At 35.9% G+C, this 26,960-nt stretch overlaps 3 protein-coding genes across 6 annotated transcripts in view; 1 reads left to right on the forward strand and 2 right to left on the reverse strand.

Moving 5' to 3' along the window:
* The first annotated feature begins 1,450 nt into the window (after positions 1-1,450).
* LOC101889796 (enhanced level of genomic instability 1) lies at positions 1,451-6,694 on the forward strand. Its single transcript, XM_005178594.4, has 4 exons — positions 1,451-2,415; positions 2,475-3,552; positions 4,294-6,104; positions 6,172-6,694. Exons 1-4 carry the CDS (start codon positions 1,604-1,606, stop codon positions 6,434-6,436), a joined length of 3,966 nt encoding a protein of 1,321 aa, XP_005178651.2. The 5' UTR covers positions 1,451-1,603; the 3' UTR covers positions 6,437-6,694.
* LOC101889967 (cytochrome b5) lies at positions 6,474-7,298 on the reverse strand. Its single transcript, XM_005178595.4, has 3 exons — positions 7,122-7,298; positions 6,931-7,062; positions 6,474-6,775 (listed from the first exon to the last, which is right to left on the reverse strand). The coding sequence occupies exons 1-3, from the start codon at positions 7,233-7,235 to the stop codon at positions 6,662-6,664; spliced, it is 360 nt and encodes a 119-aa protein (XP_005178652.1). The 5' UTR covers positions 7,236-7,298; the 3' UTR covers positions 6,474-6,661.
* A 3,396-nt stretch (positions 7,299-10,694) lies between these two features.
* LOC101889049 (phosphatidylinositol 4-kinase beta) overlaps positions 10,695-26,960 on the reverse strand; it is a 143,694-nt gene continuing 127,428 nt past the window's right edge. Inside the window, exons 1-11 of one of the 4 annotated variants that reach the window (XM_005178591.4) lie at positions 21,857-22,004; positions 18,518-18,629; positions 17,871-18,210; positions 17,477-17,722; positions 14,926-17,409; positions 14,740-14,858; positions 14,540-14,677; positions 14,189-14,463; positions 14,023-14,111; positions 13,778-13,942; positions 10,695-11,876 (exon numbers count right to left, since the gene is read on the reverse strand). In XM_005178591.4, coding sequence (XP_005178648.2) covers positions 11,689-11,876; positions 13,778-13,942; positions 14,023-14,111; positions 14,189-14,463; positions 14,540-14,677; positions 14,740-14,858; positions 14,926-17,409; positions 17,477-17,722; positions 17,871-18,210; positions 18,518-18,625 — 4,152 coding nt within the window. In that variant the 5' untranslated portion in view covers positions 18,626-18,629; positions 21,857-22,004 and the 3' untranslated portion in view covers positions 10,695-11,688. Of the gene's footprint in view, positions 11,877-13,777; positions 13,943-14,022; positions 14,112-14,188; positions 14,464-14,539; positions 14,678-14,739; positions 14,859-14,925; positions 17,410-17,476; positions 17,723-17,870; positions 18,211-18,517; positions 18,630-19,212; positions 19,315-19,362; positions 19,497-21,856; positions 22,005-26,960 lie in introns of those variants that run through there. The other 3 variants (XM_059119730.1, XM_059119729.1, XM_005178588.3) reach the window with 3 other exon arrangements.

Below are 26,960 nucleotides of genomic sequence, written 5' to 3' on the forward strand. Positions count from 1 at the left end.
CCTCCTGTTGTATTGGTAGCAGCTTCTGCAAACATTTTCGAGAGGCGCTGTTTACATATACACATGGTTCAATGAAGAGAAGGTAGGTCAACTTTGAAATAATTGCAAGTATAGAGGTCTACCTGTTTGGCTTGTAATGTCAGAATTACTATCAGAACAATAAAAAAGCAAACAACTTGTTGCATTGATTTTGAATAAATAATTTAAAACCGCGAAAACTGAACGAATGGTCAAAATTTCTTCTCAATATCATGTTCTATATATCTCTTATGGCTTATTTCGCGACAAAAACTGTAGATTTTGTCGATGCATTCGTTGCAATAAGCATTTTGAAAACACCCGAATTTGAATATTTTCTGAACAATTTTTTAATATTGAAAAGGAGACACACACATATGCAAATGAAGTTGACATATTAAGCCAGAAAAATAAAAAAATTTAAATCATATGGTAGTTCTGCCCTACCTTGAATTCATTGTACCATGCATATACATACCTATGCCATGTTTATATTAGGACATTTTGTATGGTTAACCAACTTTAAAAGGATTCATTTGAAGTATAAGCAATGGATATGACAATTAATCCAAATCCAATGGGTTAACCCACTTTCATGTAAGCGTACTGTTAAATTTATCTCAGTAAATTTTTAAGACAAGTATTTAAAAATACAGCCAAGATCATCATACTCAACCTGTTTTTTTTGTGCTGTTCAATCTTTCAATTTCATGGCTAAAGTGGTTAATAGTTTTAATACGCGAGTCGCATGAATGTGTCTTCCAATCATTGGCTTTGAAAATATTTTGTTTTAATTTTTCAAAATGACAAATATGTACACAAAATTGGCAGAAGTCAGGCGAAAAAAATTGTCATCAGCTGGTAGCTCTAACTTACCTTTTTATTGTACCATGGGGAAATAGGTTATCGAAGTAAGAAATTTTACATTCTTGCAGTTCTAGATCAGTCCAATTAACTTTTTTATAATTTCGATACATGAACTTTTGTTTAACAATTCGATCACTTTTTTAATTAATTATTGGATTTACTAATACGTTTATATCATTTTCACTAAACACTATTCACAGTCTCCAAAATTATAGCTCTGTTTCGCAAACATCTACTAGTTTTGCAATTTTTTCGATATCATGAAAGAGAAAATCGGTTATCGTAGAAAAATGTTTATAAACAAAACTATGTCTCTTTCCAAGTTAATTCTACTCGTCTTCGATCTAGAGATACCGACTTTTTTTCGAGTGGAAAGGAGAAGGGAATACATCTCTCCACTCCTTCATTGTTATTCCGAACAACAGCTCTTCGAGTGGAAAGGAGAGGCACATAAAACTGTGTCTCTTTCCATGTTATTTCTACCCGTTTTCGATCTGGAGAGACCTATTGTCTTCGAGTGTAAAGGAGAAGGAGAAATAATACCTCCCTTTTTTCGAAATCGTTCCATTTTCGGTCTCTAGAAACCTACACTAATTTTTCGATGAAGGTTAGAAAAAGCGCGGGGAATTGCCCAGGAAGAAAAATTAATTAAAAAAAAAAATAAACTTATTGGCCACATAAATTGAAAAAGTATGTTATTTTTTTATAAATTTGAAGCATGACCGAATTGAATACTTGCTCCATTGAATGTGAAACGAAGACATCGGATACAACAACTCCTCGTTCAGCTGTAACTGTGGAAAATGGATGTAATGGACGCGATATTATTCCGGTCACTCATCCACGTATAGATTCGAAGATAATTCTACAGAATATGGAAGAAGTGCTTCAAACTGTAAAAAAACAGCACAAGGAAAAACATCGTCGTAAAAAGGAACTGAAAAAATTGGCCATGATAGAAGCGGCAACAGCTGGAACTTCGAACAAAAAGACTGAGGAATTAGAAGAGTCAGGTCGTAGATCATTGAACAGTGAAAAGAAAAACAAACATCGCGATAAAGAGAAACGTCACTCAAAAAAGCGACCACTTCAAGAAAAATCGACGCTAGAAAATGGTAAAGTATGTCAAGAAAGTCCCATCAAGTCGGGAACTATTTTACAGCATTTCCCCCGTACACCAAAAAAGGAGGCACTTGACGAAAGTGCACCAGTCGAAATTGGAGAAACTGTACAGGACGCCAGTAAAAACGACCATGAGAATGACAATAGAGTGAGTACCAGCGGCAAGCCTGCAAAAGTTACAAATGCCTTTGAAGTTATGATGAATGCGCGCAATAAGACCATAGGATCGAACACTCCTGGGAAAGACTCACCTTCACCAGTAGCTGACAAAAATACCAATGAGGGTATGGTCAGAAGAAGGCTGAAGCTTCAAGAGTGGGCCGAGCAGAAAGGCGGTGCTAAAAGAAAACTCGAAGAAGAAGCTAGGGCAGCTTATGTAGAAGATCAATTGGAACAACGTGCTAAGCGGTAAGACATTAAAATTGGAAAACAATAATATGTTACTTTGAATTATCATTGTATTGTAGGTTTAAGGAGATGTTAGTGAATGGTGGTAGTCCGAAAGCGCTCGCAAATCATAAACAAGGAACAATGCAGCAGAAAACGAAACAAAGGATGTCTGATCGAAGCCAAAAGGACAAGGATTGTGTAAAAGAAGTTGAAACAAAGAAGCGCAAACCACGCATTCGGCGCATGAGTTCAGTTGATTCGGTCGATTCCGTTGAAATGTCCAAACCGCTACTTGATACTGAAACGGAGGAGTTTTTGTCAAAATTGAGCTCACCAACAAAAAAACGCGATAGTCTGCTGGGATATTTCCACAAAAAAGAATCGCCCAAGGAACTTGCGGAGAGGCAATCAAATGATTCAATCAAAAAGGAAGGTGTATTGTGCGAAAAAAGAGAAACATTCAATGATGAGCTTAAGTGGACAAATACACCAGTACCAAATGATTCAAACTCAACTATTCAGTTCGAAGTTACAAGCACACCCAGTGGTAGGCCAAGACGCTCCTGTGTTGGAAAAGCACGATACGATATTGACTTGGAAGAAAGTCCATCAAAAGGGGAAAAAGCTACACCAGGTCGTAAAAACGCTCATCGGAGTAACTGTCGCCAATCAACCAACAGAGCCTCTCCTAAACAAGAAAGTGGTGAAGATGTAATTGTTTTGGATGACAGTTCTAATATGAGTGCAAGTATGGACAATGTTACACCACGCGGAACACCGAAAAAGTTAGCCCCATTATTTGTTCGTTCTGTGCCAAAACCCAGTCCTGATCCTGAAATTTTAAAAGCACGGAAAGCCTTTCTCCTTTCTGGTGTACCTGAAAAATTGCGCCTTGGACAAGAAAAACAGAAGCTGCAGGAACAAAATTACGAAGAATCTATTGAAATATTTCCCCAAATATCGCATATCAAACAGTTAACTGCAGATGAAAAGAATATTGTTGAACAAAATTTCACATGCACATTTATACTGCAACCAGAAGCATATTGTTTGAAAACGCCTTCGCCGCTGCCAATGCGTAGGGGAAAAGGTAAATTGGCTAAACGTAATTTTCAAATCGGAACCCTTTCCGATTGTTCAGCGGCAGACTTTAAGGTAAGTCATTTAATATTTAATGTAAATCATACTGTAAGTTTCGCCACTCCTTGCTTCTCCTTAGGATTATATGTATGAGCCCAGCTCGAGTACGATTTTTTTGCATTATTTTTAGATTTCTCTTTTAATGTAGTGTAGTATTTATTTAAAATTTTTAAACTGAGATATGACTCAAACAAATTGTTGGCTATGGCCAATCAAGATTGGGACACAAAGGGTCATTATAAAATTTAACTTCACCCGTCGTAGACTGAATTGCTAATTGAATTGATAGAAAAAAGCCCATAAATGTGCAAATTAGAGCTTCCATTCAAAAAAAATTATACTGGTTATAGTTGCAAAATTGAGACATTACAGTAAAAATTGTAATAACCAATTATGTCATTGATTTTTTTTAAATGGCTATAACTTCGGCTATAAAATTCATTCTACAGATTTTTATATACGTAGTAAATAATTGCATCTTATATATTTATGAACATATCATGTGTGACCTAGTCGATGAATATTGTCGATGATATTGTCTTTCAAACTAGTTATTGTTTGTGTGTAACATGCACTGAATGGAAGACAACTGCAATATGTAATTGTAAGGAATTGTTGAGATGGTTATAATAAAAGTTCTCCAATGTTGTAGAGTTACTATGCTTATCAAAATCCTTGTATATAATGTACAAATAAAGTACAAAATTTTTAAAATATTTTAATTTTTCTATTGAATGTAATTTTTAACTTTGATAGGGTAACGGGAGCACGACATATTCATTTAACATTGAACATATGATGCTGCCCACTTTGGCCAACAAACGGGCCATTATTAAGAACTGGAAAACGGAATTTGAACGATTTCCAACCTATAAATGCTACAACCAGATGCGAGAAAAATATCGTTACTTTAGCGCTATAGATTCAGCACAGGACACAGAACAAGTGTCGGATTCATTGGTGGTAACAAGACGGACACGACGTTCATTGGAGCAACAACGTAAAAACGTACCCGATAATCCCGACGAGGAATACAAGCCACCTCCCACTGCTCCGAACGGAGAATTGCTGTTTAGTGAAAAATACAAACCATTGTTGTTTGAACAAGTTTTGGTCAACTTAAACCCGGTAACACAACTACGTGATTTTCTCTCCAATTGGTCAAGTGGGTCCGCCTCTAACAGCGCAAAAAATTCTCAGAACCTTGACGACAGCATAGACTTTAATGACTCCTCGTGTAGTAACCAGGGTGCATCTTGTAATACGGTGGTGCTTCTGGGGCCAGTGTCATCTGGAAAAACTAATGCAGTATTTGCTTTAGCTAATGACATGAATTTCAATGTTTTGGAAATAAATGCAGGCATGAAAAGAACGGGGAAAAAGTTGATTCAAGAATTACAGGAAGCAACTCAATCACATCAAATACGCAAAGATGCTGCGGGTTCGGGTTCTTCACAAAAGAATAATCTACTAAAAAAATCTCTAAACGGCCTTAAAACACAAATGAAGCGACAAAACTCGAATAATGTTGATTCGGTTGGCAGTGACTCCAGTAGTAGTGAATTGACGCAATCAACGCGAAAGTGCCTTATACTTATAGAAGATGCCGATATTGTGTTTGACCAAACGGATGCTGGTTTCACGGATGCTATTTATACATTGGCTGCCAGTTCCAAACGACCCGTCATCCTAGTAGCATCTAATCCAAACTGTAGTCACTTGCAGCGTTTAATGGCTCAAAATACAATACATTTCTCCTCTCCCAATGTGTTAAATATTTCAAAGTTCTTGGCAGTACTATCGCTCATTGAAAACTGTCCTGTGCTTTTGGATGACATAATATCTTTGTATCTTTATAATAACAGAGATTTAAGAAAAACTCTGCTGGAACTTCAGTTTTTCATACAAAGCGGAGGCGATAGGCAAAAGCAATTGATGAATAACACAGACGGCAATACAAAATCGGCTGAGACCAAAGAGAAAAGTAGCAGTTACTTCGCGTCACCACGTAAACGCCAATTTTCTGTGGAGCAAGAACAAACAGATAGTCAAGAGAACATCCCACAAGCAAACGTCAAAATGCCCGCTAGTGAAAAGTCAACATATAAAGGAGTTTACATGCATCGATCGCTGTTTGAGTTCTATACAGTCTGTCAGAATTCTAAGTTCCGTGTACCCTTTCCTGTTGATTTTCGAACATTCGGTATAAATTTGAATGATATTTTTGGAGTTTCTCGTAAATTACTAGAAGTCAGCGAACCAACGGCCCAGAAAGCTTTGCCGAAGTGCAACAATTCTTCGAAGCGTAGATCAAAGTCTCCCAAAAAACAGTGGATTAGAAACCATGCTGGTAGTCCCTTGGATAATTTATGCTCTTTCTATGAAAATTTATCAGTTGCTTCCATGTTAGACAACGAAACCGAACAACATTCAATGTCATCGATAATGGATCGCTTGAACCCAAATTTATCCGAATGCATTTCACACAAGCTGCTTGAGAGTGCAATTGATATAAATCTGGAGGCCGATACGTGCCCCTACAATTTGTTCGATACTCCAAAAACTATGTAAGCTTATCTAAATATGCAAACGCACGCAAATGTTAACCATTTTACACCTTTTTTGCAATTACAGAATATCTCTTTGCAATGAAATGATGCCATTGCAAATGCGATCCAGAAGAGTGCGCAATTTGGATTATGAGCCGGCCTTAAGGAACATCTGTCGCAGTGAAAAGATACGTTCAACTCTAGAGAGGCGCTCAACACGCTTTTATCACTATTTAAGAACATATGCGGTAAATGTGTGCAATTTTTCTACAGCTACTTTTGACCAGGCCTGCGATGTCTTCCAAGGCACATCCGAAGTGGAGGATACACAAACGACCGATGCAACATAATATAGTGGTCCCATTAAATATACATACTATTAAGAAAGGTAGTGTCCAACTTTAATATTTATTTATGATGTATATAATTGAATTTTTATACTTCTTTTCTTAAATTGCACTGTTGGTTAAGATTTTGTGAAAAAAAAAACGATTTTTGACATTTACGAATAGGTCTATTACCACAGTTAAGGTACTCTATGTTTAAATTTAACTTAAAATACATCAATACTACAATTAAATTCGATTCTTTTTAAAAAGAGAAAACAACCCCTTTCGTTTCTTTTCCCGTCGGCAACATTCATCCTCCTGGGTCTTTGCCTCTCTTGAAGGCACACATTGTTGTTGGCACTATAATTATTAAAAAAAAACAGAACAAGTCATACTTTCAATTCTTTCTGTAGCAAATATTCTTTGAAATGATAAGAATCATCAGGAATTTCTTCACTTTTGTGTGATTAATTCAAAACAATGTTCCGTTGTTTATATTATTATCTTTTACTCACCTCGTTATCAACTACACCTATTTTGAACGATTTCATTTGTTGGATCGCATCAATAGAATGTCCCACATCATTGAATGCCTTTGTGGCATCTCTTCCAGCGTATTCTATTATTAAATCTTCTCCGCCAGGATGCTGTAAATGTGCAAATATGTTAATAACTTCCACTTAGCCAAGAACCCTGATAAACATACTTCCTTTACAAATGTCGTGACATCATAAACGTCACCCTTTATAATTATCCACACCGGTTTTCCATTTTTACCATCGTTACCCGATATATCACATAGAGTATATTTTCCTATCATTTTTTATCTATGTATTTTAAAACACAGACACTTGGTTTTCACTCTTTGACGTTAATAACACAAATAATTGAAGATACGCTAGGAAATTGAGTTTTATATTTGTAGTGTGTCTAAAAAAGATAACGGCTTCGGCTTGATTCACATTTCTGTATGTTCATATTTCCATCATTGTTATCAAACGAATTATGATTGTTTTGTTTATACACCAATGAGGTATTCAAATTTGTCTATCCGGCTGTAACTTATTTAGTTATTTATTTTGGACGATATGTATGCACTGAAGGTTTAAGCCTTGTAATCTAATTAATATAAAGTATTCAAAATTCAATATTTCATTTTCTGTGTCTGCGATTTCGGAAATGATTTCGGAAGCAATTTTCGCAAAAAGATTGATTTTTTTATGATGGTAGCGTTAGTTTTTTGTCTTGGATTGGTTGGAACTATTTTTGTTCCACGTGTTCCCCCAACAACAATTATTGTATTTTATGGATAAAATTCTAGCTTGTTCAATTTATTATTGTCAGCTAAATGTCATTACATCGCAAGGAAATTTCAATAGATATTTTCATTCATTAACCACATCAATTAGAGTTATTTACTCAAGAACAATGCCCCTTTTGCGATAAGAACTACGTGAGGCACTGCATTGATATTATTAAATATTATTATAATTTTATCGAACCATTAAAATGAATTGATGTACACCAAAAGCAAACTGTGTCTATTTTAAAAATACGATTTTATCATTCCTATCGTATGTGAGTCAACAAAACGCGACCTTCATATGTTTGAAAAATCTTTAACTTATTCAGATAGCAACGATGTGTGTATAAAAGAAACATTTTTTGGTACTTACTCTGGCTTTTCCACTTATAAGTGTATTTGTCGAAGTGCACAAAAAAAATGTAGAGCTAAAATCCGCCCAAGATTATTTATTTGCAATGAAACGAAGAATGTAGCTGATGATTTCATTATTTCCCATTGAATTTGATTTATGTGTTTATTTCTCTTTCGAGACGAGCATAGTGATCTGAAATTTGCAGTGAAAAGGAAAGCCAGGTACACACTATCACACACTCACCACTATGCGACGCGTTTCGCCGTAGGTTAAGCGGCTTATTAGGCATATTTGGTGTGGATGATGGCTTACAAGGGCGTTCTCTGGTAGTAGTAGTATTTATTTCGAACTTATTGCGATAAGGCATAACCGAATTAAGCCAGAAGCCCTCTATGTTCGACTCAAGTTCTATTAGCAGATCTTTTTCACAGCAAAGTTTGTTTTTGTAGTGATGAATCTTTTGTCCACAACAACTACATTCCTTCCAATGTTTACACTTGTTATAGTGCTGCTTTAGCAAAACGGGTTAATAGCTCTGAACGTTTAGACTGCAAATTCTTAGATTTAGATGTAGACATTAAAAAACAAGTAAGCAAAGGCTATAGTCGTGCGGAGCCGACCATGTGATACCCTACAACACTTCAATATGTTCGAAGTCCCCTTATGCCCAAATCCATTTTCGAATATTTCGGTTTTAAAATAATGTAAAAAATAATGTTCTTGCCCTTATCTCTCTTGTGATGCAATAGGTTTCTATTCTGACCCTAACCCTACCTCTATTTTCAATTTCGGGCCATAATTGCGACATGTATTTGAATTCATGTTAACATGGACAGACGGACGGACATATATAGCTAGATCGACTCCGCTCGGGGAGATAGGAAAATCCGTATATACTTTCCTATGTGTGAAACCAATATTTCGAGGTGTTACATAATTTGTATAAATATTACAAAAAAAAAAAAAAAAATAAAAAAAAAAATAATAAATAAAACGACGACGATGACGGTAACAACAAAACATCTATAAACAAACACGAACATGTATACACTGGGTTGGCAGCCCCTGGCCGAAACTGGAGTTTTGTCGTTTCGGGTGTCGTAGAACCCGCTATCGTGGGTCAACCATGCCACGTCAGATACATTTGAAAAATATATTCTTCTGCTTTTCATAATAGAGGATCAATACAAAGCAAAGCCAATTTCTATGACGGCACATCCACAATTGGCTAAAGGCAGCAAACGAATCCATTTTTTTTGAGGCGCGTGAGACTTAATTCTTTTTAATTTTTGAGTTTTGCATTGTTTTCTTTTTTTACATTTTCGATATTTTATGAAGTAAATGCTGCCAAATCTGAATAATACACTCGAAATTACTGACAAATAAATCCATTCAGTTGCAGCACTTTTTACTCGATCCGAAACTGTTAGTAGGAGTTTAAATTCGGATCGAATACAATTTTCGACTTGTTGGAACTTTCGATTCGAGTTAAATAGTAACCCCCAGGCCCGCACAATACGCTGCATCTGTTTAATTGTCCAGCCAAGCCTACCCAACTTCGTCCAGAGGATCTCTGGCTACAGTCCATAAAGGTAGCAGAATTCCTAAACCTGGACTTTGAGGAGGAACCGGGTTAATCAGTATATAAACGACGGAGCATGTTAAAACTGCTACAACAACAAAACATCTATCAATGGTAATATACATATTAATATTGTGAATCATGACCTCGGATAAATGTTTATTTGCTTTGCAATTTAAACCGAATTATTGTCAAAATATTTTCTTCTTGAGATGCGTCCGAGTATCTACAACGTAGCAAGGCGTATCTGAGATTCCTTTTTTCATTATCACCAAAATTGTGCCCCAGTAGTGTCATCAGTATTTTTTTATAAGATTACTTTCATCACATTCCATGATCGAAGCAGCAGCTCAAAATATTTTATATTTTTAACTTTGCTATATATATTTCGATTATTATTCTGCAATTATTATTTTCAAATTGATTAAAGCGATTCCCCATTAGATGCCATGTCCACCACATCATAAATTCCTTGATTTCGTAATATAATTAAAACTACATTTGTTGGCTCTTGTTTTGATTCAACATTTTACTTATATTTTTCATGTAAGTTTTTATTTATCATATATAAGCAAATAAAAAAATTTTCTTTCATCTTTTTTTTTTCGTAAATGATGGATGCTGTATTACTTTTAATTATTTAATAGTAATAGTTATAGTATGGGATGCATTTATCATAATAATGTAGTTTTGTATATATTCTTCGCAATGACGAATGTGTAGAGCTTAGACATGGAGATTTGTATTATCTCCTCTCTCTCTTTCTCATTTGAGATTTCCATTCATTTCAGTGTGTAGTGTGTCTGCCTGTCTATCTGTCTGCAGCATTTATGTTTTCTGTACACGTTTTTCTATGTATAATTTTGTATTATTCAAAAGTATAGAATCCGCTGTTTATTTTTGGAGAATAAACCAACATGTTTTTTGTTTTCATTTCTTTTTTCGTCGTTTATATAAAATAAAAGGATTATGTTATACAAAAAATGGAAACACTTCAAGTGTCAAGCTTGGTAATTAAATTTATATTAAATATATAGTATTATTATAATTTTTATAAATATTGATTTATATGTTTCTTGCTTTATTTGTTTTATTGTTTTAGCTAATTGGATCTTCGCAATAATGAAGAGGTGCAATTTTTAAGAGTTTTTCGAGATAGGAATAATGGGGCCAGTGCGATAAATGGGTAATTTTAATAACAATTATCAGTTGTGTGGAGGAAAGTAATAAAAAATTGGTTTCATTTTTTCCTTTTTTGTATATTTAAGTTACATACATTTTAAATGTTAACAAAAGAACACACACATGTATACACATTCAAAAACGGACACGTACATATTAAAGGCATTCAAAATATCATTATTTATGGTACTATAATCATATATACTCTCGGTCATATCTTTATTTCCTATTATTTCAGTTTGAATTGTTAATTTAACTTCGATCGCAGCATATAATATTAATATAAATGTTTTCTTGCTCTGGTAGGTTTTACGATATATTTTGATTTATTTTTTGGAAACTTCTTAGTTGGAATCAGGATTATATTTTATATATTACAAAAACAAAAAATTAAACTGTTTATGTAATAAAAGAACAATATTACAAATAATCGTAAATATTTTTGTTTTTAAAAAATACCTTTTTTTGTAGTATATCAGTTATCATTTTTACAAAATCAATGTTTTCCTGTGTGTTACAGCTTTAAAGTAAAAAAAAACTTTAAATCAGTAATATTCTTAGTTTTTGCCCTAATAATAAAAAACCTATATGATACAAATTGTAAAGAAAAAAAAAACATACATTTTTTCTTATTATTTAATTAATTATTTCTAAATTTATATAATTTATTTTAAAATATGGTTTTTATTAAGAGTATAGCTAAAATATATTTACACACTCAAACTCGTTTTTTGTTTTCTTTTTTTTTTTTTTTGAAAAATTCAAAAATTATGTTCGCAAAACTGCTTGGGTTCAGCAGCTACTTAGCGCTCACAAGTATTGGACATTTAGATTTTCATGAAAAACCTTTCTCACAATATGCCATTCGTGTAGTATTGGTAGCCATCGTATAACTTTGTCGAAAGACTCTTGAGCGAATCTTGCACCAATTGTTCTACTTTACGTTCCATTTCTTGTTCCGTTAAATTCATATGGAAGCGTTTGCGGAGATTCTGCACGGTACCGGAACAACCATTTTTGAAGCAAGGCAGTTGGGCATCTGCAAATGAAAAAAAAATATATTTTATTAAAGTAAAATCTGTGTGACACATAACTTTTTAGTTTCAGTAATAGAATAGCTTTCGGGTGACATTTTAGTTTCTTATTTTTTAAGATCTTTGAAGCCTACTGATAATACTCCTACTGATAATGCCTCAATAATGACTCATTTACAAGCCCTTCAAAACACTTGAAAATAAAATACATCTTCCCCATTTATATATTTCTACGGAAATTGGTTATTTCTCATACCGAGTCATCCATCACTGGCATACGCACCTACGTTGTTTGTAATCAAAATGATGTTCATTAAATAATTTGTAAAATTTCGTACAAAATATTATTAATTTCACACAGATAGTTTTATAATGCATGTTTTAACTGTTATTGGAAACACATTTCAATTTCCCATTAAATTTGAGAGCTTTTACTGGAGCCGTGTCATAATACCCACGCACATAAACCCCCATTACAATTATGGGGATTATGACCGTTTTTTGGTCATAACCCCAATAATGGAATGGATATTATGTCCAAGAAAAAAATCATAATAGATATGTCGAAAATGAATGAATGAATTCTCCTATGGGTATGTCCGGCACCGGGTATCATGAACCAAAGTTTTCTACATTTTAAAGTTTTTATAAGTAAACGGCCTTTGGCAAGGGCTTAAAAGTTCAGGGCGAGATGAAAAAAACTGCAAACAAGATCAGACTGCTGTCATTTCTTAGCCACTCGTCCGACAGCTGTTAAAATTATTCCAATGACAGCTCATTATATTGTTTACAAGCGTACAAAAGCATTTTGGTGAGAATTTTCAAGAAAAAAAGTTATTCGTGGTGGAATTCAAGCGTGATAGTGTGATTTCTTTATATTTGGCTGGAAAACCACAAGTGGCTATCGTTAGAGCACTCCAGCATTTAAATGTGAATAAATCTTTTGTGCGTAGCCCGACGTCAAGGAAGTGGACGGAAGAAAACAGAAACATCAGCAGAAATGGGTCGAAAAGTAAAGAAGCGACTTGATCGAAACCCGCGTCGCAGTGGCCGAAAAATGGCTCGTAATACTCTATTCGGCAAATATTGAAAAATGAGCTCGAGGTACAGACCTTGAAATTCCAAAAAGTGCAAGAACTTACACCGCAACAGAAAGAAAATAGACTCAAAAGAGCTTCGCTTGGCCAAAAAGGTCAGCTGAAAATGTGCGCTTGATTTCCAGCGCAGAATGGCAACCAAAATCTCCGGATACCAATCCGTTTGACTATTGTGTCTGGAGTATTTTGGAAAGCAAGGTTCGCATTAAAATATACCAAAGTGTCGATCACCTCAAGCAAGCGCTTCGCCGGGAATGGGCCAAAATACCACAGAACAACATTCGGGCAGCGTGTGACGGTTTCGCACGGCCGTTCGAAGGTCATAATTCGTGCCAAAGGTGACCAATTCGAACAAATCTAAACTTATTCTAAAATTTGATTCTATTTCCGACTTTTTTTTGCTTTCATTCAATAACATTTTAAAAAAATGTAAAAATTATGACATTTGACTTTGTTGCAGTTTTTTTTTATCTCACCCTGTATGTCACGCACCGGCAGCCGTCATTGTGCGAATATAATTCGAATCGTTTCCAATCGTCGAAACGTTTATCTTGAGATCCTGTGATTATTGCTTAGTTGTTTACTACCACATCAAATTTAATTTTTATCCTCAACTTTGACAATTTTTATTACAGTCTACTATGTACTATGTCATAAGATCAAATGTGTTGGTTTCAAACTTGTTGATATACATAAGCCCTCGGGATATCCAAGGGATTCAACTTTGCAAATAATTAAATTTATGTCATATTACTCATTTTTTTTTTTTTTACTTTTTTAACAATTTCCATAAACACAAATATACTTACTGCTTCTCATTATTTCAACAAAGTTTATAATACGATCCATATGTTTACGAGCTGTCATCATGCCCACTAACAACAGACGGTTAAATTCACGCCAATGTTCGGTATTTGTACCGCCCATAACTTCAACAAACTCGGGAGTCAACTTGAATGGGGATTGTTCGAAACCTAAAAAAAAAAACAGAAATAAAATCCCGTTATAATTTTCAAAATTCAAATTTATTGTGGTCAAAGAAGGCAATCGTTACCTAAGTTTTTGGGCGATATGCTTAGAATAAAACCAAAGTCGATGTGAATAATGTGGCCGTCAGAGTGTAGCAGAATATTGCCATTATGTCTACGGTGAAAAAAAAACGACACATTAAAAATTCATAAAAATTCCTAGTGTGTAATTCTGATGGGTACAATACTAACCTATCTTTAACTTGCAACAAATACGAAATCAAGCAATATGCTGCACAGCTTTGAACAAAATTCTTTTGGGCAATTCGGAAAGCATCACTATCGGCAGGACCGTATTCATCGATGAAATAATCCCTCAACGACTTGTTGGAATTCTTCTTTATTTGATGCAACGATACTGTATTCAGGATTGGCTCTATGAGACCGCTGTCGTTAGAGAGACAAACAATTTTGTACGGACGTACCCACAGGTCCACATGTTCCTCCTGCCAGATTATTTTGAACATCTACATTGATTGAGATAAAATGAGAAACATAAGAAAAAATGCATGATGTCAATACCAGGGCATTGTGGGTGCTTACCTGCAGAAGTTGAGTTGCCATCAACTCTTGCCTAAGGTCATCACCACATTTCACAATGGCAGAAAGAAGACGCCAATTTGATAAATGGCCATAGGGCGATGATTCGCGTATTTGTTTGACCTTTTCATCCCATGGTTCCTATGAGAAGAAGAAAAAGCGTATGTTAAGATGTGTTTTTTTCGGACGCACTGATAAGATACCTTAAGTGCTGCTGCAGATGGATCTTCAGGGTCATTGCTAAAGGACTTTGTGTTTTCACAGTTCAGATTATTACAATGGCGGGTTCGGACATCTCCAATATTGAATAGAACGGGCATACCTACACGAAAACGACGAGTTATATGACTGTCAAAGTTCTCTCGGACAATATACAGTGTACAAATTACCTTGGTCTCTTGAATCGCAGGAATCCAATGACATTTGCGATATGGCATCTCTTTCGGAATTTGCACGCATTTTCCGCATATGCAAATATTGTGCTGTTATCTCATCGTCCTCCTGCGACCACACGTCGTCCTCGTTGAGTTGAGGTGGGGACAATAGTAAATTATTTCCTCCGGTCTGGTGCTGGTCCTGTGACGCATTGTTATCGGTCGTGGATGATTCGGACAAGAGTTTCTCCTTCTTACGGCGACAACTGTTGTGGCTACTACAACTTGATGTCCGACTACAGGTAGCATGTTGGAGTTGTTGGTTGTGGTGATGTTGACACGATCCACTTCCCCCCACTTCAAGGTGTTCTTCTGATTTTGTATGCCTCAGCGAGGGCATCATTTTGGGTATAAGGGAAGAGGAGTAGATATCAGGCACTTCCACCACCTCCACATAGATGATGTAGGGCGTCTTATCTTTAGAGTTTAGAACAGCAGTCTTTTCCTCGGTAATACGAACTACATGATGTGGAATGTCGGAATACAAAGGTAACCAAACACGAGCGGGTAAATTCTTGTTTATCAAATTCAGAAACATTCGAAGGGCAGATGTCTTCTCGGCCTTTGAAGGCAAATTGGTTAGATTTTTACCCACATTCATGAGAGCCTTCATGAATTCTTTCTGTGGCGCCGTTTTTGGTGCGTTGCAAGAACACACTGTTTTGTGACCCAAGAGATCGTTTACTTGTCCTCTGACCGTTTCAAAGCAGGTACAGCCATTGTCGAAGGCCCTGCCGGATGTCAGATCTCCCAGGCATAATTTGGCGGGGGTAGCTGGCAAGGTTTGTGTAGTGTAAGGTGGTTGCTGATACAAGCGGTTAGCTATACTAAGACTCGAAGCGTTGCGACGCGAATCTGCGAGTAGAACTGTAGCATCTGATTGAGACCTGTGATGCGTTTTCTTTGTAAGTGGAGAAACGGCGCTGGTGTGGGTAGAGGAGCTACCTTGTTCCCTGGCATCGGCTTTTGTAAGTTGCTTTCGCTCCTTTTTCGAATAGATCTCCTTCATTAAAGCCAATTGCGATTTTCGAGAACCCATGGAATCGTTATGTTGATAATTGTAGGCCTCTAATAGCCATAGGCACTTTAGAGAGAAGTCCACGGATTTCCGACACCTGATTGTTAAATAGGGGTCCAGCACTTCAGCCAGCTCGTCCATCTGTATGTACATGACAATCAGCTGGGGTATGTAAAGATCCACTTCCTGATCGGGGAAGCTGAATATTTTGTTGCCAATGAAACTAAGCACTCCGGGTTCCTTAGAGTAGAAGAGATAATGAATGGCAAAGTGAATGTTGAAAACTGGTGATTCAAAAAATCTCAATAGTCCACTGGGACCTTTTTCAGTCTTTTGTTGATTTGCCGAATCTTGCAAATTATTAGGACGCTCTTTGATAAAGCATTTCACTACACCTGGTACTTTGAGCTTGTTCAATGATGATATGGAAGAAGATTTTGATATTGACGAGTTGGAAGTGGAGAAGGAGGCGATGGTGGACAAGGCGGTTGCGGCATTAGGTACTTGTAAACTCAACGTCTTCTCAATGCATTCGGCGGAATCCTTATCATTCGATGCTTTATCAGTATTGCTACACGGAGACGTCACCTGGTCAGCAGAACAAGATGAAGTTTGTGCCAGAGGCGTGGTTGCCGGAGAATTGGTGGAAGAACTACTGGCTGCCGCTGCAGCTGCAGCCATAGCTGCCTTTTTGCTCGCGTTCGTTGAAAGCAAGCCAAAAAACTCTTTCTTCTTCGAAATATCCGTTGGCGACTTGATCTGATCTGTGGGTGTGGATGCACCCACACTTCCCGAGTCATCTACAGACTTTTGAGTCTGTTTCGAGGCATTCTTCTTTTCATGATTTTCAATAATACTCTGGGCCGTGCGAAAAATGGCGTTTTTAGTTGCGCCAAAGAAATTTTTAAACAGAATATCATTCTTGGATGACTCTACGGGGGTTGATGGTGTCTTCGAAGAAGTCACCAAGGAATTCTGAGAATTTTGGGTAGGTGTTGGACAATCGACAGTATCGCTGCCGGCAGTTTCAGTTGTCGTTTCGGAGGATATTTTGCACTTTTCCAAGGACATGGCCGCTTGAGACATATTCATATCTCGGTAACGTTGACGTTCACTTAGAGCATCTGCGTCTGCTTTAATATCCGCTGGCATGATGTCTGTATTGGATTTTTCGTTGCTGTTTTCATGCTGCCTGTTGGCCTTGTTTTTCTTGGATGGCCGTAATGTGCGACAATCTGTATCTAGCGTCTGGTAGAAACACAAATCCGATTGCAGCATATTGTATTCCTCGTCCATGGAATTTGTTTCCAGCATATCGATACATTCCTCTTCATTGTCCATTTCACCCGAATCCAATGACTCGTGTGAATGTCGAATGCGATTTAATGAGATTTGATCGGAATCCGAGCCACATATGATTCCTGTGTGGGAGAAAATAAAATGTGTTTTTAAATTTGCCAATGTTTGAGGGTAATTTCAATGACATACCTGAATCATCGGAACCGAGACTTGTGAGGTCTTCACGTTTTTTTCCGCCGTTTGCATTTATACCTCCCGGTCCATTATGAACAGCCAACACATTGTTAGAGCTACTTGCAAAGGAGGAGGTGGTCGAAGCAGTTGAGGAAGCTGTGGAAGCCGATGAGGCAGCCCTCTGTACGGTTGATGATGACGACGAAGTTGCTGAATCTGAGGATTTAGGTCGCAGTCGGGCACCGAGACAATGTGGTTCCACTATAAGAATACAAGAAAAAATACATGTGTCAGTAAATTCTAACTATTCAATAGAATTTGCATCACAGCTGCCATATGTAGATGAAATACATCAATGCTAATGAACAAGTCAACTTTTCCATTCCTAAGAACACACACACATACACACCTATGACATTGTTCTGTTGTGAAGCTACTGCTCCTCCGTTTGCCGCAGCTGCCAATGATGCCTGTGTGGCCACCATTGTACTTGTGGGCTCTGTTGTGGATACAATCTCCGTGGCATTGTCGACACCCGCCGCGCACGCAGCAGCGTGTGACGCTAGCGCTGTGTTTGGTCCTGTCAAGGCATTTGTTGTCGATGACGTCAGTGCGGGTGTTTGAGTTGTTGTCAGCGCCGCCGTTACGTTTGCTGCTGTCGTTACAATTTTCGAGCACATTGTTGACCCGAGTATGGATGGTGTGCAAAATGTGTTCTCACTTTCAGCATTGGGCGATGAGACTTCAACCTGTTAAAGAAAAAGAAACGGAGCAAAAAAAATATGGATTACCAATTAGGCGATTGTGGGCAATAGTGTGGATTATGGGGCTGTTGCATTCTCCTCTCAAGACTAAAAATAAGGGAGTGAGAGAGAGAGAACTTGTGCTATACTTGTCATTCTTTTGCCAAATGGAAATAAGCTGCCATTTAATCACATGGGAGCATTCTTAACAAAATAAACTTGATTACTCGAATATGTAATAGAAAGCATTTCGCACATAAACACATAATCACTGCTGCGTAGTTATGTCGAACTTAGAACTATTAAGACTTACCTCGGGTATCCTTTGTAAAGCACTGTCCAAGCTGCGATTACGATGATGCTGTGTCAGATTTATGCGGGTGTTTGTTACTTGAGAAACTGGTGGCAATAATATTCCCATAGATCTAAAAATAAAAAAGGACCAGAGGTCAGCAATTATTTTGAATAAAGGTGGAGCATACAGAGGTATCTAGAAAGTCAGTTAAAATATCGCATTTGGAATAGGACAGAATTGTTAAATATTGAACTGAGAAAACACCTGAGATGCACAAACGACATGTATATTTGTATGTACGATATACACATACGTACAAATGGCTATCATTTTAACACCAGACCAGATTTTTTACACAGCCTCGAAAGTCGAAATACATTTTGGTAGGTACCTTTTGTTTTGTATTCCAAACCACTTCACAATGCAATAACAAACTTATTGTACACTAGCTATTGAGGCATTGGTTGTTATTGTTGGATGTGTTTTTTTGCAGTAAATTATCTATTGTATTTAAATTTTGTATTTATAGAAAATAATAACAATGGAGGTTGGGTTTGCAAAAGAAGGAAAAAATACAAAGTCAATATAATCAGCCGTTTTCTTGTTTTGTCAATTTAACAAAATTATAGTATATTTTGTCTAAATTCAAAATTCACTTTTAGCAACAAAGATTTACGAAGGTTTCTTTTTCGCTCGGGCACACAGGCACACACCTTTTAGTTTTCCTCCAAAATCAAATACAGGTACATACGTGCATACACATGAATTTGTAGTTAGGCTTTTAATTTTGGACCTTTTTTTTCTAAAAATATAAAGATTGCAACCGTGGCGAATAAATAACTCAGTAAATATTTCAATCTTACAATTATTTTCTTTTGTTTTTCTTTTTCTTTCGTATCTTTAGCACAAAAAAAGATAGAGCTTCCACAATAACACAACCATTTTTGTTTGAAAATATTTCTGGTTTGGCTGACTAATAACCCGACGAATACCCTCATAATAGAGACGGAGGAGACAAGCAAGTTAAAAAAGACACAACAAAATATTTGTTGGTTGCTTTTGTTCTCGATATTTTACAACCTAGCACTCACTCACTCATCGCAGGTCGAAAGAGAAATGTCGATGGGGCAAAGCAAAATACGAAAACTGTCAGATTACTGTGGAACATATTATACCGTAAGAGAGCAAATGTTGAAATGTTGCGAGAGCGGAGACAGAAACAAGATTTGTTAATGTGTATAGCAGTATAACACTATGGGGGCTAAATAGAAACTGTGTACTAGGCTGGTACGTTAAGTTAAAAGCCCGACAACAAGTTGAAGCAAACAAGTCAAATTGGTTTATATTGGGTTTTATAAAAAAAAAACTACGGCCAAAAATCAAGGAAATCGGACCGCTTAATTAAAAAATAATGTTTAAACATTAAGTAAAAAATAACTATTCAAGTACAAATAAACCTAAATTAACTGATCAAAGGAAAGAGTGTCGATAAAAATATCTCGTTTTGACAAAAATATTTGAATTTAGGGTCACTGTGTGGTTCTGCAACTGGTATGTGGCTTTTATACAGTAGCTAAAATCGATCGTTGATGACATATATGTGTCAGAGTGGACAGCTAGGAAAATATCCGAGGGACATGAAAATATCCGCCAATCCGAAGAATGCCTTATCACTGCGGAGATGACAACACAGCTCAATGTGCGATCGAGGGGCACATAATTCCGAGCACTTGAGGTTACATTCGAAAGCATGTTCAAGTCGTCCGCGCAAGCCATAGCTATCTGCGATAAGTTGAAAAGAAGGAACAAGTTCCTCAAGGCGCTAACCGGCAGCATAAGGAAGGCTTATTGACCTCTTATAAAGCGATAGGTTGGTCTATGGGCGCCAGTGTGGTCTGCGAATACGAGTACAACGCATAGGAAAACTATTCAGACCTGCCAGAATGACGAATTGAGAACTGCAACAGGGTGTCTCTTCATGACTCCTGTGGACCATTGACATGAGCAGACGAAGGTTCTTCCCTTACTCAGCATAATCATATGCTTTCGTTGCAGTACCTGTTTGGGTGTTACCGCGGAGTCATCCTAACCATTATATGGTGACAGAATTCACCCATCTAGTTGTGTCAGGAAGGACCTGCATGATCTAGAAAAAGAGGTTCAGCGATACAAGAGAGAGTCTCTAGATCAGGAAGCCTATCAAGGTGGTTTAAATAGCATTCATACTGAGACAGTCGTTGATGTAATTAACCATTATTTTATTAACCATATTATTCCGTTAGATAGTGTCATTAAAATCTTCAAAATAGCGAATATGTGGAGGTACAATTATATGGGGGATACATGAAAATGTTGACAGATATATCTCATTTTCGAACTTTACCAGCCTGTATAACTTATTACAACAGAAGGACGGACTAAGGTAAATCGTCTTAGAAAAATGATTACAAACAGAAGCCGTATATACCACCATACCATACATAGTATTTAGTGGAGGGTATAAAATATTGTGATATATAATATTATTATATATAATATTATTTTGAAATTATTATTGAGCTAACAATGTAGATATTTGTCTTTTTAGTTTTCCTCGAATTATCGATGTACAGCTTTAAATTAAATAATGCCACTTTATATTGCGTTTTGTTTCTAGGAAACAGAGATAAAATTAATAATATTAAATAAAAAATCAATAACTTTCATGGGGTGGGTTTGTGCAAGTGTCATATTTCATGAGAGAAATACAAATTAAATTGACCTAGTCCTTTGGAAGTAAAACAACGAGGATAACAAAAGGCACAATCCACATGTAGGTAGTAGAACCAAAAACACACAAGGAGAAAATATTAAAAGGCTCTGAGAGTTTTGTTTGCGAGTAAAATATATAGTTACGCTCATCCTTGTCTCAAAACTCTCCTTCCAATTTGACTTGTATGCCAATGTATAAGAAAAAAAAAAAAAAAAAAAATATTAAATTAATAATAAAGACGATTATTAAGCATTCAATTTAATTCTAGAAAAATGTAGTTTTTTAATGGGGTGTTGTGCTCTTTAAACAGAAAAAAATAACGATGAATATTTGCTGATATACCTACAGTTTTGGGCACAAATCATTGTCCACATGCATAGAATGAGGAACAGGCAATAATTTTCAAGACGCAATTGCAAGTAAAATGATCTACATTTCTTTTCAATAAACAATATTGAATTTCCCACTTTGAGTTTGTTGGTCATTTAATTTTGTTTTTTTTTTTCGTCATTTTCACTAGACATTCGCAATTTCCACAATTGAGATATTTAGTTTTTTTGTCATTTCGTTTTCAAGGTACTAGATTTTATTTATTGAACACTTACACATAGTCACTGGATTTTTTGAAACTTTTTAATTTTTCCTTTCTCTAGTAGAGACACAGACAATTAATATAAACAAAACAATTCCAAGCAACAACAGTGATTACTAACTATATTCTATAGTAGTATGTATGTATGTAGGTACATAGAAAATAGAAATGTCGGTCCTCTATGTATGTACCGCACCCAAATGGAATAAATAACAAAGTACAACTGAGCGAAGAATGCCTTATCATATTTTCGCTAAACCTAAAGCGGAATGTAAATCAGAACACACAACAGTGCGCTGCTCATTTTACAAAAGAGTTCTGTCTAGGTTTCATTTTCTCAGTATAACAAAAACACACCAAATAAGAGCAATTCGCATTTAAGAGAGGGAGAGAGAGAACACGGTCAAAGAAGGCATTGTTTATAAGAGAGTCCTTTCATCAGAAATGTAAACAATTCGGCGGTGGTGCAATAAAACAGAACAAAATAAGCGACTATAGAATTCGATGATTCCATCCATGGGTTCAGTCCGAACCGTATATTGGGGGATTGACAAATTTGCTACAATTGTATCTTTTATAAGTATTAGCAAACAAGGACAAACATCTCAATGTGAATACCTGTAAATTGTTTGAACTCTTTTATACACCGAGGACAATTCTGTGACGATAAAAGAAAACTAAAACAAGACATTTGCAACCATTTCATCAATGCCATGTCCTTCGTAAATTACTTTGTAAGTAGTTGTATTAGGCAAACCCTTTATTGGCAATGTGTTTTATATGGAAATTGAAATAAAATGTCTTAAGAAAATTATAGGCGTTGAACATTTCCATTGAAAATTTTGTATTTTGTGGGTACAAAAATTGTAAAAAAAAACTCAATTCATCATCATTTACTAACATTTTGGCTAAACAGTAAACATCCAGTAAAGATTCGTACAATTTATTACTAGAGAACATATAATACCGGCTAACTGCTAGCAATTTTGGGGATACCGTTATATGGATCTACATCGGACATTGCCAGGATGTGTTACACTTTGAAAGTGTCAAATCACAGTCACATTGGCTAAAAAAATCTTCAAAATACATATTCCAATGTCGGTCCGATATAGCTAATTTTTAATACGAAAATTTTAATATATCTAAAATCTGATGCCAATCCCCATTTCCACCATTAATTTTTGCAACTATCTAACGTTCAAGCCCAGCAACCATTGTCTCAAACAACTCTCTCTTAAACATCCACATTTTGAATGCAGTGAATTTTTGCTGCAACAACCACACCACGAACGTTGTTGTTATTAAATGTTATTGGATTGGCGGGTAGGTGCAACAAAGAGATAGAGTGGAGCAGACATTGAGCGTGTTTTGCACGTTTTCAGAGCATGCCGTGGCGAATTGTTGTTCTACTTGTTTAATCAACTTTAGTCGTTGTTGTTCTTGTTGTGTTTTCTGCATCTGAATTGTGGAATTATATTCCACTGCAATTTTCTCCCAATCAAACATGTGGAATTGAGAACGCAGCAAAATGGGTTAAAGATCAATGCGGTCGTGGGGCATTGTAGAAGAGCGTTGCTTCAATGTCAGAGTTTTTTTTTTGACAATTGAGCAAAAAATTAAGGTAACATTTGACGGGGTGTTTTTAGTTGTTGTCGCACAATAAAAGGTAAATCGGACGAAGATATACATGGGAGCTATATCCAAATCTGAAACGATCTCGATAAAATTTAGGAAAGGTATTTCTGTGCTGCATTTGATTATATTCCCCCAAATATAGTTGTTTCAGTGTGCATATTACGGCTGCGGAGGACAAAAATATCAAATCGGATGAACAATATATATGGAAGCTATAGCTATATCTGAATCGATTTCGATCATCTTTGGCATACATATTGTCAAGCTTAATTTGGAGGTATATGCAAAATCCCATACTATTTGGGCTGATATTACACGTTTGGTACACCATAAAAAGCAAATCGGACGAAGATATATATATATGGGAGCTATGCCTAAACTTTGACCGATTTTCTCCAATTTCAATGGGGTTCTTCCTTGGGTCAAACAAATGACATGTTCAAAATTTTATCTGGAGCGGGCAATAAATGCGAGCTGAACATTGTTTACAAAAATACATGGACAGATAGATGGACGGACATGCATAAATCGACTCAGAATGTGATTCTATGCAGATCATCAAGAGGAAATGAGGGTCTATCTCGTTTTCTTTTGCCTGCTATACACAAATGGACAAATACATAATACCCTGGTCACCTTGTGATATAGGGTATAAATAGAACTGCAAGTGCTTGTAAACTCTTAGGAATCACACTCATTTGGAAATCTTTTTTTAGTGGAATTGAATAATTGTTTTAAATTACGATTACCGCTTTTACTTACTTTTTTAGTAAATATATATATTTTCATTTTTGAACCAATAAATCTATATTTCCGACTTCTCCAGAGGACCTAGTGGAAAAGTGTGCTCTATTTATTACAGCTATTCCCAGCCAAACAGCCAGCCCAACTACTTTATAAATATATTCAATTTATTTGGCCAAATACTCTCCTTCCAATTTGACTTGTATGCCAATGTATAAGAAAAAAAAAAAAAAAAAAAATATTAAATTAATAATAAAGACGATTATTAAGCATTCAATTTAATTCTAGAAAAATGTAGTTTTTTAATGGGGTGTTGTGCTCTTTAAACAGAAAAAAATAACGATGAATATTTGCTGATATACCTACAGTTTTGGGCACAAATCATTGTCCACATGCATAGAATGAGGAACAGGCAATAATTTTCAAGACGCAATTGCAAGTAAAATGATCTACATTTCTTTTCAATAAACAATATTGAATTTCCCACTTTGAGTTTGTTGGTCATTTAATTTTGTTTTTTTTTTTCGTCATTTTCACTAGACATTCGCAATTTCCACAATTGAGATATTTAGTTTTTTTGTCATTTCGTTTTCAAGGTACTAGATTTTATTTATTGAACACTTACACATAGTCACTGGATTTTTTGAAACTTTTTAATTTTTCCTTTCTCTAGTAGAGACACAGACAATTAATATAAACAAAACAATTCCAAGCAACAACAGTGATTACTAACTATATTCTATAGTAGTATGTATGTATGTAGGTACATAGAAAATAGAAATGTCGGTCCTCTATGTATGTACCGCACCCAAATGGAATAAATAACAAAGTACAACTGAGCGAAGAATGCCTTATCATATTTTCGCTAAACCTAAAGCGGAATGTAAATCAGAACACACAACAGTGCGCTGCTCATTTTACAAAAGAGTTCTGTCTAGGTTTCATTTTCTCAGTATAACAAAAACACACCAAATAAGAGCAATTCGCATTTAAGAGAGGGAGAGAGAGAACACGGTCAAAGAAGGCATTGTTTATAAGAGAGTCCTTTCATCAGAAATGTAAACAATTCGGCGGTGGTGCAATAAAACAGAACAAAATAAGCGACTATAGAATTCGATGATTCCATCCATGGGTTCAGTCCGAACCGTATATTGGGGGATTGACAAATTTGCTACAATTGTATCTTTTATAAGTATTAGCAAACAAGGACAAACATCTCAATGTGAATACCTGTAAATTGTTTGAACTCTTTTATACACCGAGGACAATTCTGTGACGATAAAAGAAAACTAAAACAAGACATTTGCAACCATTTCATCAATGCCATGTCCTTCGTAAATTACTTTGTAAGTAGTTGTATTAGGCAAACCCTTTATTGGCAATGTGTTTTATATGGAAATTGAAATAAAATGTCTTAAGAAAATTATAGGCGTTGAACATTTCCATTGAAAATTTTGTATTTTGTGGGTACAAAAATTGTAAAAAAAAACTCAATTCATCATCATTTACTAACATTTTGGCTAAACAGTAAACATCCAGTAAAGATTCGTACAATTTATTACTAGAGAACATATAATACCGGCTAACTGCTAGCAATTTTGGGGATACCGTTATATGGATCTACATCGGACATTGCCAGGATGTGTTACACTTTGAAAGTGTCAAATCACAGTCACATTGGCTAAAAAAATCTTCAAAATACATATTCCAATGTCGGTCCGATATAGCTAATTTTTAATACGAAAATTTTAATATATCTAAAATCTGATGCCAATCCCCATTTCCACCATTAATTTTTGCAACTATCTAACGTTCAAGCCCAGCAACCATTGTCTCAAACAACTCTCTCTTAAACATCCACATTTTGAATGCAGTGAATTTTTGCTGCAACAACCACACCACGAACGTTGTTGTTATTAAATGTTATTGGATTGGCGGGTAGGTGCAACAAAGAGATAGAGTGGAGCAGACATTGAGCGTGTTTTGCACGTTTTCAGAGCATGCCGTGGCGAATTGTTGTTCTACTTGTTTAATCAACTTTAGTCGTTGTTGTTCTTGTTGTGTTTTCTGCATCTGAATTGTGGAATTATATTCCACTGCAATTTTCTCCCAATCAAACATGTGGAATTGAGAACGCAGCAAAATGGGTTAAAGATCAATGCGGTCGTGGGGCATTGTAGAAGAGCGTTGCTTCAATGTCAGAGTTTTTTTTTTGACAATTGAGCAAAAAATTAAGGTAACATTTGACGGGGTGTTTTTAGTTGTTGTCGCACAATAAAAGGTAAATCGGACGAAGATATACATGGGAGCTATATCCAAATCTGAAACGATCTCGATAAAATTTAGGAAAGGTATTTCTGTGCTGCATTTGATTATATTCCCCCAAATATAGTTGTTTCAGTGTGCATATTACGGCTGCGGAGGACAAAAATATCAAATCGGATGAACAATATATATGGAAGCTATAGCTATATCTGAATCGATTTCGATCATCTTTGGCATACATATTGTCAAGCTTAATTTGGAGGTATATGCAAAATCCCATACTATTTGGGCTGATATTACACGTTTGGTACACCATAAAAAGCAAATCGGACGAAGATATATATATATGGGAGCTATGCCTAAACTTTGACCGATTTTCTCCAATTTCAATGGGGTTCTTCCTTGGGTCAAACAAATGACATGTTCAAAATTTTATCTGGAGCGGGCAATAAATGCGAGCTGAACATTGT

Source organism: Musca domestica, unplaced genomic scaffold (genome assembly GCF_030504385.1).
Source record: "Musca domestica strain aabys unplaced genomic scaffold, Musca_domestica.polishedcontigs.V.1.1 15, whole genome shotgun sequence".
NCBI lineage: Eukaryota > Metazoa > Arthropoda > Insecta > Diptera > Muscidae > Musca > Musca domestica.